General features: G+C 26.0%; 3 protein-coding genes across 3 annotated transcripts; 2 read left to right on the forward strand and 1 right to left on the reverse strand.

Annotated features, from left to right (window-relative positions):
• Nucleotides 1–6,097: 6,097 nt before the first annotated feature.
• LOC107642394 (histone-lysine N-methyltransferase ASHR2) lies at nucleotides 6,098–7,365 on the reverse strand. Its single transcript, XM_016345731.3, has one exon. It carries the CDS (start codon nucleotides 7,237–7,239, stop codon nucleotides 6,184–6,186), a length of 1,056 nt encoding a protein of 351 aa, XP_016201217.1. The 5' UTR covers nucleotides 7,240–7,365; the 3' UTR covers nucleotides 6,098–6,183.
• A 2,330-nt stretch (nucleotides 7,366–9,695) lies between these two features.
• On the forward strand, nucleotides 9,696–11,195 carry LOC107639936 (F-box protein At1g80960-like). The gene has a single exon (XM_016343498.1). It carries the CDS (start codon nucleotides 9,696–9,698, stop codon nucleotides 11,193–11,195), a length of 1,500 nt encoding a protein of 499 aa, XP_016198984.1.
• A 1,670-nt stretch (nucleotides 11,196–12,865) lies between these two features.
• On the forward strand, nucleotides 12,866–13,941 carry PAM68 (PAM68-like protein (DUF3464)). Its single transcript, XM_016345098.3, has 2 exons — nucleotides 12,866–13,041; nucleotides 13,233–13,941. Exons 1-2 carry the CDS (start codon nucleotides 12,988–12,990, stop codon nucleotides 13,806–13,808), a joined length of 630 nt encoding a protein of 209 aa, XP_016200584.1. The 5' UTR covers nucleotides 12,866–12,987; the 3' UTR covers nucleotides 13,809–13,941.
• Nucleotides 13,942–16,711: the final 2,770 nt, after the last annotated feature.

The following is a 16,711-nucleotide window of genomic DNA, read 5'->3' on the forward strand; positions in this document are numbered from 1 at the left end:
TTTAGTCTGGTTCATATATCTCTGCTATGATTGGAGTTCCATGATTGCTTAGAGACATGGAGGTTGATATCTTTAGCCATCATGTCTTATTTTACGGATGATGAGTGTGTTTGGCAAACGCGTTGGGGAAGAGAGAAGCGTTTGAATTTTATGTTTGGCAACTTTTATTCTTTTGAACCCATAAATGATTCTATTTCTGAATGAAACTAAAATTTGTAGTTTTTGGGATTACGTTCATGGTGGCGGATTACTTTTGAAAAATTTGGTGAGAAATTTATTTCTTTTTAATCAATTCTACCTTTCATTTTCTTTTATAAAAAGGATACTAGTAACTATTACTTTTATAGTAGTTCATTGTAGTTCTTTCTATTTTTTTATAGTTCTTTGTTCTATTTTTTTTTTCATCAAAATCGTTCAGATTTGTTTCAATCACTAGCCAAGTGAATATTTTAATTTTTTTTATTATTTTTAGTACTTTTTTTTATATTTTAATTTTTATGTTTTTTATTGTATTTTTTTATTTATACGATAAACATTTTTATATTATTTGTGTAGTGTTCTGATTTCTTATGTTATGTTTTTATATGAGTTTTTTTTATCATTTATTGTACTATTTTTTATATGTATATTTTTCATGTAGTCTGTTTTATTTATTTTAGTACTCTAATTTTTTATTTATTTTTATTTTTTTTATTCATATGACAAATATTGTTGACGTTTTTTATTTTTTTTGTGCTCTTTCAGGTACTTTATTAATTTTTATAATATTTTTGTTATTTTTTGTTCATATGAATTCTTTTTTTTCTATTCTTTACTGCACTGTATTTATGTTGTGTATAAAATTTTTTTATTTTTTTATTCATATGAATTTTATTTACCTTTTATTATATTTTTTTTGTTTATACGATATATGTTGTTGGTTTTATAGAATTTTTATTATTTCTTATCTGTATGATGTTTTTTTAATCTTTTGATGTACTTTATTTTTGTTTTGTATTAATTTTTTTATTTTTTATTCTTACTTTGTAAAATTTATAATAGTAATTATTATATACCACGTTTATTATCAAAATTTTGTATAATATGAATTATGATTCTATAAAAAAAAGACAAAAAATAAAAAATTAATTATAAATAATAATAAAGTCATAAATAATGAAAATTTATAATCCAAAACAATACTAAATTAAAGAGTACTAGCGGTACTGAAAAAATTATAGAATAATTTTTTTGTTTGATATTATAAAATTGACAAGTACTCTCTTTTATATTTTTATTTTTTATTGTATTTATTTTATTTATATGATAAATATTTTTATATTATTTTTAGTAATTTTCTTATTTTACATGTATATAAAAAAATTATTTAAATTAATATTTTTTTAGTAATTTTTTATCTAAAAATAATTTTAAGTAGTATAATTCAAATTACATTCATTATGCAAATTTTTATTTGTAAACCATAGTTCAAACACACGATGTCTCTTCGATTATTGCATGAATGATGGAATCAATGAATGACAAACATTCTTTACTATATTGAATTATGGGCATTTGAAACGTGTTTTCAGATGAGTAAAATTAGCAGAAAAAATGCTTTGCGTATTTATTTTATCTGATTTGAATGCTTAGTCGATATACTTCACTTCTCTATTGGTAGAACACGAGATACGAATGAGTATAAATGAAACACGATTTTTTGGTTTTACGAGACGAGATAATAAATCAATTTAGATAGATTGATTATTGCATGAATGATGGAATCAATGAATGACAAACATTCTTTACTATATTGAATTATGGGTATTTGGAACGTGTTTTCAAACGAGTAAAATGAGCAGAAAAATACTTTACGTATTTATTTTATCTGGTTTGAATACTTAGTCGATATACGTCACTTCTCTAGGTAGAACACGAGATATGAATGAGTACAAATGAGACACGTTTTTTTAGTTTTACGAGACGAGATAATAAATCAATTTAGATAGATTGATTATTGCATGAATGATGGAATCAATGAATGACAAACATTCTTTGCTATATCAAATTATGGGTACGTGTTTTAGACGAGTAAAATTAGTAGAGAAATGCTTTACATATTTATTTTATCTGGTTTGAATGTTTAGTCGATATACGTCACTTCTCTATTGGTAGAACACGAGATACGAATGAGTATAAATGAGACAGGTTTTTTAGTTTTACGAGACCAGATAATAAATCAATTTAGATAGATTGATTATTGCATGAATGATGGAATCAATGAATGACAAACATTCTTTACTATATTGAATTATGGGTATCTAGAACGTGTTTTCAAACGAGTAAAATCAGCAGAAAAATGCTTTACGTATTTATTTTATCTGGTTTGAATGCATAGTCGATATACGTCACTTCTCTATTGGTAGAACACGAGATACGAATGAGTACAAATGAGACACGTTTTTTGATTTTACGAGACGAGATAATAAATCAGTTTAGATAGATTAATTATTGCATGAATGATGGAATCAATGAATGACAAACATTCTTTGCTATATCGAATTATGGATATTTGGAACGTGTTTTAGACGAGTAAAATTAGTAGAGAAATGCAAGTAGAGAAATGCTTTGCGTATTTATTTTATCTGGTTTGAATACTTAGTCGATATACACGTCACTTCTCTATTGGTAGAACACGAGATACGAATGAGTACAAATGAGACGAAGTTTTTTGGTTTTACGAGACTAGATAATAAATCAATTTAGATAAATTGAGTGATTAGTTTATTTATTTGTTTAAATAAATGTTAAAAAATTTAAATTTAATTGTTAATAATAAACTTTTAAATAGAGTTTAAATTTATCTTGATTTGTTGAAATTGAACTATCAAATTAAAAAATATATATATATAAAGATATGAGATGAGATGATAAATAAAAGGTGGAAACTCAAGTACAGTCGATTTTAGGTGAAGTTGATAGCCAATAATCATTAGATAATTTGATTGATTTGACTAAATTTTCATCTAACGGCTCTTAATTATCAACTTCACGTGAAATCTACTCCACCTGAATTTTTACCCAAATAAAATTGGGGAAAGAGGAAAGAACAAATGATACTTTACATAATTTTAAAATTTGTTGGTTTTTCATAGTATTTTACAATTTAATAGGGCATAAATTAATTTATTATTAATTAATAAATTATTATATATATAAAATAATATATAAATTTTTAATATTTATTTAAATAAGTGAATAAATTAACTATTAGATGAATTTAAATTAATTATAAGGCATCGAAATGAAGTGGTGCTTTCATAGCTTGATGGGTACAGTGGTAATAAATGAGAAATGGGCAGTGGTGGTTGGTATATTAATGCTTCATTTTGGAGTACATTTTCGAGGCACATATGGCGGTGCTTCGTATTGTATTATTATTCTTCCCATCAAATTTCTCGATGTAACGGAAATGAAATTTACATCTTGCATGATAAAGTCATGTGGTAATTGTATCTGATCAAATATTTTTGTGGGTTTATATTTTTTGAGATTAATTTTGATATACTAGTAATTTAAATTTTTTTATATAATTATTTAATTATATTTATTTTTTTAAATAATTATTTATATAATTAATATAAAAAATATTTTTTTATTAATTTAATTATATATAATTATTTTATATCAAAATTAAATTCTTATACTATCTTCAATTTTTTATATGTAATTAAAGTCAACGTTTAATAAGATGATTGATTCTCCTTGAATTTTAATTTTATGGGTTTTGTTTGTGTCATAAAGACATAAATTAAAAATATTATAAAAAAATATTTTATAGATATTTATAGATGAGATTTATTCGAATTTTAAAAAAAATAGAACCAAACTTATTAAATTTTAATTAGTTTAAGTTAGTTTGGATATAAATTTTTTTGTAAGTGGACCCAAACTACTTAAACCTAGATTAGATCCGTTTGGATAATCTTCTGGTATTCGATTACAAACAAAATTTAGAAAAAAGATAAAAAAATAGAAAAAATAGGAAAACTTTATGTAAATAATATGTAATAATAAAAAATAAAAGAATAATAAATCATCGAAATTACACTTAAATAAATACCATAATTTTAATTAAAGAAAAATAAAATTGTACATATATATTATATTTATTTTTTTAAATTAATATAAATTTAATCAAATAATCAGATTGGTTCGGATACTACAATCCCATAATAAATACTAGAATGAATTAAAGTCACATTTTAATAGGAGAATTCGATTCGATTATCTATTAGATATAAACTCAATATAATCGGATTAAATTAATTTTGGTTAGATAATTAGATTTTTTTTTTTTTTGGGTGACTGGTTAGGTAATTAGATTGCTTGTACTTGTGAATATCTTTAATATTTTATAAAAATTATTAAAATATATATATTTTTTAAATTTTTAATATATTAAATATGATAAAAAAAAATTTAATTTTTTATTATTATTGTATGTTTAAAATATGTTTTTAGGACACAAATTACTTAATCCTTTTTTTTTTACCGAATTTTTATGTGTGATCGATCAAATTGAGAACTTTATTGTAGTAAAAAATTGAGAACTTCATGTTCAATTATCTTTCCACTGTTGTTTAGAAAGAATGGTTTTAGTTTATATTTTATATGAAAACTATTAATTAAGAAATTTTTTTATTAAAAATATATATAAAATTTAAGTTTTTAATATATTATTAAAGAAATTGATAATAATCTTAATACGTATAAAACATGTATTAACTAAATTCTTAAAGAATTAAAAAAATGAGCTTACCTCCTCCTCCTTAAGTTTAATTGCTCCTTAGTTTTGTTTGTTTGATTTATGTATTTGTTTCGGCATGCACTTTTAATAAATGATTCTGTTTGGCCAAAATATTACTTGGTGGAGTCTATATATTAAAAAAAAAAATTATATTTTTTTGTCTATTAAAATTTGTTAAAAATTTAAAAAATAATTCTAAATTTTATTTTGTTTTAATTTTATTTCAAAATTTTTTTATTTACATCAAATATATTTCTGATAGCTAAATTTTCAAAAAATATAAGACCAATCTAATAATAATATATAAAAATTATACTTGATTTTCTTGTATTGAAGATCGTTTTTATAAAATTATTGTTGAAGTAGTCTTAAATTTTTTAAAAAATTAGCCGCTATAGATATATTTGATATAAATAAAAAAATTTTAAAATAAAATTAAAATAAAATAAAACTTCAGAATATTTTATAAATTTTTATTAAATTTTAAAGATAAAAAATATATTTTATCTCTTAAAAAAAATGGGTCGTATAATGTTGTCTGTAATAGAGCAAAGACCTATGTGCAATTCTGTGGTGAAGATTTTGATGGTTGCGGCCCAGACCAAAAAGATAAATTTTATCCAGCATGTTAAAACGAAATATGAAACGAAGTGATTTCGAAAATTAAAAATTACTATTTCTACGCTAAAAATCAATAATCATATATTTGTGTATATATAATTTAATATTTTTAATATATATTCTAAAGTTCAATACTTAGAATTAAACAACCACCAGCACAGCCATCATGTGAGCCAAAACACACAGGATATGAACTAGACATGTGCAAGGTTGTGAATATGTGCATGTATCTAAAAACTAGTCACATAATTTATTATTTTTAATCGGTACTTGATCAATAATATTTAAAAATATAATATTAAACTATTATATTAAAAATATTAAATTACTCCCAAAAATACTTATTCAAATAAATTAAAATGGCTAACTCTTCAATTTTTTTTGTTTATCTTTAACCAATAATCCATATAAATACAAAAAAAAAAAATATAGGATATCAATATATTATCTGCTAATTTATTATCAATAATAATTAATTATTATATTTTAAACACATATAATAAGGAGACACATCCAAAAAATATATCTATAAAGACACTTCGATTAGACACCGTTATAAAAAAGATATTTTCATTAGACACTTTCATTAAATACAGTCATAAACAAAAGATGATAAAAGTCGACAGCAATGCTGTTGATAAGGTAACAGAATTGATAAAAAAAATGTAACTAATTTAATAAACTTAATTTTAACATAACATAATCTTATTATTCGGTATTAATTAAACCAGAACATGTCAACACTAGGACATTCTACAAATATCATATATGTTTTATATAACATCATCATCATCATCATCATCATCATCATCAATTTTGAAATTGCCACAAAAATTACACTCAAGAACATTATTATTAAACGGTGCATCATGTTTTGGAGGAACAGGTGCCAAAGTGCCACCACAATTCTTGATATTACAAACATGCTTCTTAAGAAACCTTACATGTGGCACATGATCATGATCTTCATTCTCATCATTATTGCTCCAACTTGCTTCAACCTTGCACCTCTCACACCCACAAACAAACCCATAATCCTCCATCAAGATCCTCTTCCTTGTAGCATAATCCCTCCCAATCCTAAAATAGCTTATGCAAATCTCTTCTCCTTCATCAACATCCTTAATCAACCTTATAACAATGTGATTAGTATTAGTATCAGTATAAGTAGTGTTCATATAATCAAACCTGCAAGCATTGGGAACACAATCATGGTTAAACATTGTGGCTTTTGGGTATATCCCATATGCCTTAATTGATCTCTGAGGTCCATTAGGGTTATAAGGCTCCATCAAGCAGAAGGAATTGATCCTGTCCTTTGCAAGAGCCTGAGCAACAAGATCAACACTAAGCTTGATGTTGGGAAAAAGGGGTGAGATTAGATCATGAAGAAAGTTTGCATCTTGAAGGATAGAATCATCTGGGGTGCCATGTAGAGAAAGCAGAGTGTTGATCTCAGAAACTGCAAGGTTGTGAAGAGCAACAACAAAACGCGCTTGCACTTGATGGTGTTGTTGAAGCAGTGGTGAATGTTGAAGTGATAAGAGTGCTTGGCAAACAGTGGAGGAATGAGAGGAATTGAGGGAAGTAGAGAAGCACTTGTTGCTGCAGAAATGGTGGTTGAGACAAGAAGGACATGAAAGAAGAGTAGGAGGTAGGGTTCTGAAGCAGTGATCACAGTAAGAAGAAGAAGAAGTAAGAGGGGAAGAAGAATAGAGAATGAGAGGGGGTTCAGTGAGGATAACTTGGCCAGCTTTGAGAGCTTGAGAGGCTACAAGGCCTCTTCCTTTTCCTGCAATATTCTCCACCCTCAACATTGAATCTGCCATAGCTTCTCAACCTGTCATCACTGTCAACAAGATTTCAAGTTTCAGAGTTGGTCAATTATTGCTTCATCATGTGCTTTTGGGGATAAGCATATTAATATCCCAAATTTTATAAAAAAGTGGCCATTTTTTTTTATAAAAAAATCTACAACTTGTTATAATTATTGGACTTTTAAATTGAGACACTTCACGCCTTCACATCACATTTTTATTTTTAATATTGGGTTAATAATGGTATTTTTTTAAATTGTGATCTATTGTTGATATTGTTTTAAGATGTAGAATAATTTAATTTACGTAGTACAAATTAAATCTTCTAATTTTTAAGAAGTATAGAAATCGAACCGTCTATTTTTTAAGTACAAAAATCGGACTATTCGATTTGTGTTTAAAAAATTAAAAAAATTTGGAATACACAAATCGGACCGTCCAGGATAATTTAATTTTTAATAATTTTAATTATCTTTGGTTTCTAAATTTTTTTATTTTATTAGAGAATCACTTTTTATGTCAACTTTTAATAATAAGTTAGATAAATTAATTTTTAAATTAATTCTTTCGTATAAAAGAATAATTTGATGTTATATGAAGATTATTAATTTATTTAATAACTAAAATTTATTAAAAATTAGAATATTTGATTAAAATTTTTTTAAGATTAATTTAAAATATTATTTAAAATTAAATGATTAGAATATATCATATATATTACACGAAAATATTAGATTATATATTAATTAAATATTGTTTTAAATTTTTTGTTGTAAAAAATAAACACTAAATAAAGAGAGTATTAATTTGATGATTATTTTTTATATATATAATATTTTTTTATTAGCAATAATTGAGAAAATGTTTCACAGCTGTTTCCCTCTCAAACCACCGACCCCGGCATGCTCCACCTTTTTATGTGAATTGTGAAGATCAAGGAGTGATAAAATTTGTTTGACATGCAAAAATTGTTAGGAAATTAATTTCCTAACATATTTGTGAGTAATATATTAATTATAATCATAAATTATGTTATTTTAAATTAAATTATTTATATAATAATGATCTTATTTATTATTATAAATGTTAATTGAATAAGTTATTATTATTTTTTATTTAGAATTAAATGAGAATAAAATTAGATATTATCTTTTGTTCTTTAGATAATTATCTTTTGTATTTTAGATATATTATCTTTTGGACTTTAGATACTATTTTATTTGGGTTTAGGGTTTAATGGGTGTCATGCTCAAATATAAATAGTGTCTTCAGGATTCGGTCCCTAATATACCAAAGCTGCCTTTGTTACTCTTTCCCCATCAAAAGAGTCACAATTCAGCCACCTAGGAATACAAAAGGCTTTGGTTGAGGAAGATCGAAAGAACCACAAGATCCAAACACTTCCAATCATAATTCATATTTATAAATTCAGGTACGCTTTTGCATTATAATATTTTTGGTGATTCAATATAGATGATCTGGGTTAATAAAATTTTTTATTCCAACAAAAATATCTTTTTAAAAAGGTCACTATTTGCTATTTAGTAGATTACACTTCTTGTCGGTTATCTAACAAAATTATTAATTTATACAATGCACATATTTATTAGATGCTTTTCAATTTTTACATAACTCCACACACACACATATATAATATTAAATAATTTATGAGGAATTTAATTTAGCAATGGGTTTTAACGGAAAGATGTAAAAAAATTCAAATTCAAATCGAATTGTGTTTTTTAATTTTATTATATGAATCAATATAAAATTAATTAAAATTTTTGGCAATAAACTAATAAATATTTTACAGTAAAATCATAAAATACTTTCTTAGTTGAAGAATAAAAAAATCAAACTTTCACTAAAATAATCAAACATTATTTCCCTAAATATTTAAACTTTTGCATTAATATGAAATATTTTAATACTATAAATCGCTCGTAAATGATTGTTTATTATGATTGCAGTGCTTGAATTTTAAAATATTTGATAGAAAAATATTTTGAATTAATGGTCATAAATTTGATTTTTTTAATTATATATCTTTGAAAATTTTTATTGTGTAAATATAAATTTGCGTTATATCTTTTGTATATTATGAAATTACAGAAATTTTCTTATATAAATGATTAATCAATAATAATTATAAAAGTATATACTTTTTATTAAATTACACTTCCATCTTAATCCATGACAACAATAAAAAAGTCTAGTAACCCACAAATTCAACCCAACAAAATACATAAATTTAATTACAATTTTAGTCTTTATTATCTTATCTTTATCTTATCCTTATTCTTATCTTATCTTTATTTGCTTTTATCTTTCATAGGACAATGCTCTATATATTTAATTTTACTCTTATAATTTACAACACACTTCAGTACAATTCAATCAATCAATAATCAATAAAAGTTCTTTTCTTTGCTTTTCCTATTCTTTCACATAAGATACTAAACCTCTCGATGGCAAGCGAAACTAAAATCATGAAAAAAGAAGAAGATGAAACTGCCCTTCATGCACCATCAGACAGGCTCAGCTACCTACCAAACGAGCTGTTGACTATGGTCATCTCTTCCCTCTCCGTCGCTGAAGCCGCGAGGACAAGCACCCTGGCGAAATCATGGCAGGGATTGTGGAGGCACGCCGAACGTCTCGAATTCGATGAAACTACCATGCCAAGGCCTTCCATATTGCCTAAGAAAAGACAGATTGGTACTGGTAGCCTATATGGCACTGTCATATGTATGGTCTTTAATAGCTATGTTGGTGATTTAACAAGTGTTAGCTTCAAACACTTCCCTAGGAGTATTGCCGTTGGCGAATTGGACTTTTGGGTTGACTTTGTTCTGAATAAATTCAGAAAGATAAATTCTTTGAGCTTAGAATGTGAGCGTTTGGTTCCAGAACCTGAACCCCCATTTTTTCTTATGGGATCTAAATCAGTCAAACTTAATTTCCGCCCTATGGATTCTTCAAACCTGAATTCATTAGAGTTGACCAATTACACGATGACTACGTCAACGCCAGAAGCTTTGAATGGGTGTGGCTGGAAATTGAAAATCCTAAAGTTGAAGAACATGCGTATGAGCGATGACGTCATCAATGGTGTTTTGCGCAAATGTTTGGGTTTGGAGAGTTTGAGTATTGTTGAGTCAAAGGGGTTTAAGACACTTAAGATCAACAATCCATGGCTTAAGTTCTTGGAGCTTGGGTGGTTGATTGTGAATGAGGTTAATCTTAGTGTTGAGAGACTTGAAACCTTGGTTGTTGATTCTTTAATGTGTCCACCAAAGGGTTTGAAAATCTATACCGTTAACCTGAAGATTTTCCACCTTTCTTGCAACTCAATTGCTCAAAGAATGCGTATCCGGCGTTCATATAACCAACCTCTTTTGAAAACGCAAGATATTTTTGAATATTGCACTGATCTTTTGGGATATAATTCATTCAACATTTTTCAAAATATATTGATTGCGTCAATTGACTTGGATTTGAATAACATAAGAGAATCTATGGCACTTTCCTACATACTAAGATTATCCCTCTGCCTTGAAACTCTTGAAATAACAATACCGCCGGTAGAGGAAGACGATTTTTTGGCGGGTGCAAATAATTCTTATGATAATGTCTGTTTGTCATTTCCAACGTCAATGTTCTGGGAGAGGAACAACCTGTACAATTGTATGAATCACACATTAAAGTTTGTAACCATAAAAGGATTCACAGGAAAAGAACAAGAGGTCAAATTTATCCAGCACATCATAAAAAATGCCACAACAATAAAAAAGATTACCATAATCAGTGATTCAGCAACAATATTGAAAGAGGCAGAAGCTCTTCTTATATTACCAAGAAATTCAATTTACCTCTCCATAATATTCAAGTCAGAATCGGATGATGTTGCTCAGCTCACTTCCCAAGTCAATAATAAGATGTCATTTTTAGACTCGGAGGAGTATTAGAGGGCTAACAATTTTTGTAATTTGTAGTCATCAAATAGCCATCAATAATGATTTTAATGGTATAAGATTATTGTGAAATTTCATCCAATAATTATTTTTTTTTCGCTGATTACATACTGGTCAAAATTTGTGGGCCACAAAATTTTTTTATTGTTATCATAGATTAAGGTAGAAGAATAATTTAATATTTTTCTCTTACTTTACAATTGAGACAAACAACTCTAAGTGGATATTGTATCCGAATAGTATTAAAAAAAATTGTTTTTTTTAGTATTACGAATTAATAGAAAATATTTTTGACATGCTTAAAAAAATTATGATAAATTTGTTTTATTCAATATAATTTTATAAAAATTCTATGTGGAAACAAAAAAATAAGTTACAAAATCAACTATTATATATATATATATATATATAAATTTTATTTGTTTATATATACGTAACATAGTTGATATAAGAATAAATATTTAATTTTCAAGATATCTACAATATCAATAAATTAAAAAAATGTTATCTTTAATAAAAAAATATAATAATTGAGATATATAATAGTAATTTTATATATTATTTTTTATTTTCTTAATATGAGAATATTAAATATCTATCTTTCGATATGTGAATACAAATATTCTAGTTTTCATAGTAATTTTTCAAAAAAAAATTATTTCTATAAATCTAATTTTTAAATTTAAAACAAATATAAAAAAATTATATTGTTGTTAACAATTCTTAAAATAAATTAAAATTATTTAAAAGAAACGCTCTCGTATAATTTCGCACAACCTTAAAAAAAAAGTGTTTTAAAATTATTGAACAATTTTAGGCTATTGGTCTAACCTTTCTCTTTAAACATAATAAGTAGAATCCGAGTGAAAAATGCTATTTTAATAGCAAAAAGGGTTATTCCAATACCAAAATTCAGTAACTCGGTGTAAAAATATTTATGTTTATAAAATACATTTAGTATATATTTAAAAAATAATTATTGTGATTTTTTTTGTGATATAATTTCTAATCATTAGGTAGCATTTGGTAGAGAGACAGAGATAGAAAGACTGAGACTGAGAGACAGAGACTAAGAGACAGGGATTGAAATAAATCTCAGTATTCTGTTTGGTGCAAAATGGGAGACAGGAGTTGAAACAAGAATAAAACTCTAATTTAATTTGTACAAAGGGTAAAATTGGAATTAATTGATTAAAATGAAAGTATTTTAGGTATAAAATGTTATTAAAATTTCAGTCTCCATCTCTAAAAATTTTAGTCCCATGTGTTTCTACTTTTTGGAGGTACTGAAATACTGAAATTTTAGAGACAGAGACAGAAATTTTAATACCAGTCTCTGAACTAACAAACACGATACTGAGTCTCAGTCTCTCCGTCTCTGTCTCAGTACCTCAAAACAAACGCCACCTTACCGTTCAAAATGTATTTGAGGGTGAAAAGTATACTAATGAGTGTTAGGGGTCATCAATTTTTATATTTTGTAATCATTAATTGGCCATTAATAGTATTTTTAATGGTATAAGATTACATCCAATAATAAAAAATTACTCACTTTTCTTGTAATGGTTAAATAATGGCCACAAAATACAAAAGTTACTGTCCCCTAAACTTTTCTTTATTAAATTATTGTAAAATTGTGCTATAGAAAGACACATTGGTGAATGGTGAAGAAGATTAGATATCCTTCCTTCCCAACCTTATCCTTTAACACTACACCTCTGTTTCTCTCTCTCTCTCTCTTCTATAATAATCAAAACACCGCTCTCTTCAAACCCATGTATATATAATGGCTTCATCTTCAACTCCCACCACCTTTTCCACTCCTCAATTTCTTCATCAGGTTTAATTTCTCTCTTTTCTCTTTACCTTTTATATCACTTATTTTCATCATGTATGTTCATCTATTGAACCAAGCTGAGGTTCTTTTCTCATTTCCAATTTGGGTGGTTGTAGTTTGTAATTTTTTTAATGATTCACATTACCAACTTATAATAATAATAATAGAATTATGTTATTCTATTTCTAATGCAGCAAGTTAGGAGTAACAAGTTATGGACACTCTCCAAAGTCAATAATTTCAATGGAAACATGAAGCCTCATGATTGCTATATTTATAAATCGAGATTTCAACACCTTTCACCTGTAAATGCAACCTTGAAGGGCCCCAAGGGGTTCGGAGCCTCTTCAAACAAGAAGAAGAAAAAGACCAAAAACCCAAGAAAGGAGGAGTATGGTGATGATGAAGAGGAAGAAGAATACCAAGAAGAAGAGGAGAGAGAGGAAGGTGTGATTCCTGAAGTGGTAACCAATAGAATGATATCAAGAATGGGCTTCTCAGTGGGTATCCCACTTGGAATTGGGCTTTTGTTCTTCCCATTCTTTTACTATCTCAAAGTTGGGCTCAAGATTGATGTGCCCACTTGGGTCCCTTTCATTGTCTCATTCTTTTTCTTTGGGTCTGCATTGTTGGGGGTTAGTTATGGGATTGTGTCCTCAAGTTGGGATCCATTGAGGGAAGGCTCTCTTTTGGGCTGGAATGAGGCCCAAAAGAATTGGCCTGTCTTTTGGCAATCACTTAGAGGAGGAGGAGGCTCTAGGAAGAATTAACTAGGCCCATATTAGGCCCATTCTTCTTTTTTTTTTTTTATGTTTTACTTTTCCTATAGTTCACTATATTAGTTAATCAATTTTGGACCATGGAATTAGCTTAAGAATAATGAGTCTTCTAATATTGATTTCATTTTGTGGCAATTAATGAATGGTCTTACACTTGGTAGGTCATACAATGTTTGTTTCCAAATTACATTTATATTTCAACCTTGAATTTAGTTAACAAATGCTTTAAGGATAATGATTAAGATTTTAAATGTAAAAATTTTGGATTGAAAAACTAAAAATTTTTCAAACCATTTATTTTATAAACAATTATGAAAAAAAATTAGAAAAACTTTTTAAAATAGATACTTTTTTTAAAATTTTTAGGGATTTGGTACGTTTTATCATAACGTGGAATTGGATATCAACAAATTAGGCAACACAAATCGGATTGTGTTCCACTAAATTTCAAAATTTTTATCTTAATGAAATTTGAGAGTAGGATTTCTTTAGTGATTTTACTACCCTTTAAGTCTGAGGTTAGATTTGTTAATTAAAATTTTTAAAAAATTAACATCCATATTAAAAATCAAATACACCAGGTTGCCATCAATGCATTTTTAAAATCAGCCTTTTTTGGGTAACAAAAAGTTTGAAATACGGTGACTTTTTAAAATAGTTGGGTTTTTGGGTTAAAGAATCATTAGAGCTTTTTTTTTTTTTTTTTTGCTAAAGGAATCATTAGAGCATTTGATAGGAAATGTTTTCTACCTTTACACTTTACAATAGCTCAGGAGGCCAAATATTTTTTTTTTTGGGTCTGTAGAGGTTAAGTGTCTATTGATTATTTGTTTTTGGGTGCCATTGATGAGAATAACTTATTTACCACTATATAATACCAAAAAAAAAAAAAAACATTTACAACTATTACCTACCAAAAATCCAAGTTGTTCCCCCACTATCAGACCCAAAAAAAAAAAAATGTTCCAACTAGATATTTGTTTTTTATTACAAAAATTATTCCCCAAAGTAAATAAAATAATTAACTTGATTGAACCAAAAAAGTTGAATATAATATAGCTCATATCTTAATCTAACCTTATCAATAATGGCAATATTATGACCATTCTAAAACTATTTTAAAATTAACTTACTTTAAATATTATATAAAATCAATCAAATCAATAAAACATTTGTCACCAAAAAAAATCAATAAAACATTTACGTACTAACTTCTTCATTAATATATCTTGCAATATGAGCAATGTCCTTTAATCGATACAATTTTGATAAATTAAAAACAAGATAAATATGTAACTATTAAAAGTCAAACTATTTATTTACTTGATTTATCCTAAAATAAAAGCACTCAAGTGTGGCCAACAAATTATAGTTTAAATGGCATAATCTCTTTATACTCACTTAGAAATTTTGGATTTGAGTCTAGGAACAGATTCAGAAATATTATTATGAGAGGCTAATAAAATATATAATATTAAAAAATTATATAATATAAGATGTATTATAAAAGTATGCCGATAGAGAATATATTTTAAAGTACAAAAAATATGTGTGTACTTTTTACTAATAAAGTGGTCGATTTTTCGTATCATAAAATTCATCGATAATAGAATCTGTGTCAAATTTTTTAGCAATTTTCTTTTCAATATAATTAAAAGACAATTATCAAGAAATTCATCTTTCATTTTGTTTATGCGTCATTCTTTACAATATTCATAGTTAAAAAAGATCTTTCAGTTGTTACAGTTAAAACAGAGAGAATTAATACCAAATAAATCAAGAAAGACGGTCACAAGCTAAAAAGAAAAAGAATCCATTTTACAGAATTTAAAAAATTTATTTAATTAAAAATAGTAGTAATAATATCTTTTTTAGATTTTTTTAATATTATTATTTACTTTTTAAATATTAAAAATTATTAATATTTAGATTGAATTGAAATTTTATTTATAATAAACTAAATATTAAATAAATTTTTTTAAAAATTAAATCATATTTAATAATTTATTATTATTATTTTTTTAAAATTAAAAAATTGAGACCTTTACTCGTCGCTGTATGTCTATTTCTATTTGAGTCTTGCTTCTAATTTTAAAGGAAAAAAAAAAAAGCACTCAAGTGTGCTCATTTTTCACAAGGACTCAATCCTATGTCCAAACATGACATGAGCAGCACCAGACGTGGTCACCATCATAAGTGAATAAAAAGAAATCAAGTGGCAATCTATTTATTGATGAATATGAAAGGGATTCCAAATGAATAGGAAAGAGAGAAAAAGAGAGAAGACCCTGTCAAAAAGATTCTATCTATCAATCTATTTGAATTTTTGTTTACAAAAAAAAATGTACTTTTAATTTTTTTTGTTACATTAAAATTTTAATAATTTCTACTAATAGTAACCAAAGACATTTAGCTAAATCCCAAATTAAATCGGCAAAAGTCTTTAATTGACTGCGGGATGAGTATGGAAGTAAGAGATTATTATAATTATTACTATTATTATTATTAGAGTAAAACAATTATATCTTTAAAAATTTTGATACAGACTAATTAGTCTTTGATAAACAATAAAAAAAATAGAATTACTTATGTATTTTGTTATGTGTCGTAGTGCATATTTATTGTTGTCATATAAGTATAGAAACGATATATTTTTAAATAATAAAATGTTTATTATCTTTTGAGTTTTTATATAACATGTATTAATTGTCTTCTGTTTATAATGAATTTTAATAAGTCAGGTGAAATTCTACTTCAAAAATTATTATTCACATAACAATATTTTATGAATAGACTCATTACAGTAGTTAGGGGTGTGCATGGGTCGGGTAAAATTGGGTTTGATGTGACCCAGATCCGATTCGAAATATAAACCGGGTCAATTTATTATACCC

The sequence above is a fragment of the Arachis ipaensis genome, chromosome B5, assembly GCF_059453495.1.
Source record: "Arachis ipaensis isolate K30076 ecotype BB chromosome B5, ASM5945349v1, whole genome shotgun sequence".
NCBI lineage: Eukaryota > Viridiplantae > Streptophyta > Magnoliopsida > Fabales > Fabaceae > Arachis > Arachis ipaensis.

Excerpts from the sequence above, each read along its gene's own strand:
- LOC107642394 (XM_016345731.3), bottom strand. The coding sequence starts at position 7,239 with ATGGCAGATTCAATGTTGAGGGTGGAGAATATTGCAGGAAAAGGAAGA.
- LOC107639936 (XM_016343498.1), top strand. The coding sequence starts at position 9,696 with ATGGCAAGCGAAACTAAAATCATGAAAAAAGAAGAAGATGAAACTGCC.
- PAM68 (XM_016345098.3), top strand. The coding sequence starts at position 12,988 with ATGGCTTCATCTTCAACTCCCACCACCTTTTCCACTCCTCAATTTCTT. Across the intron at positions 13,042-13,232 it reads CTCCTCAATTTCTTCATCAG|CAAGTTAGGAGTAACAAGTT; the intron begins GTTTAATTTCTC and ends TTTCTAATGCAG.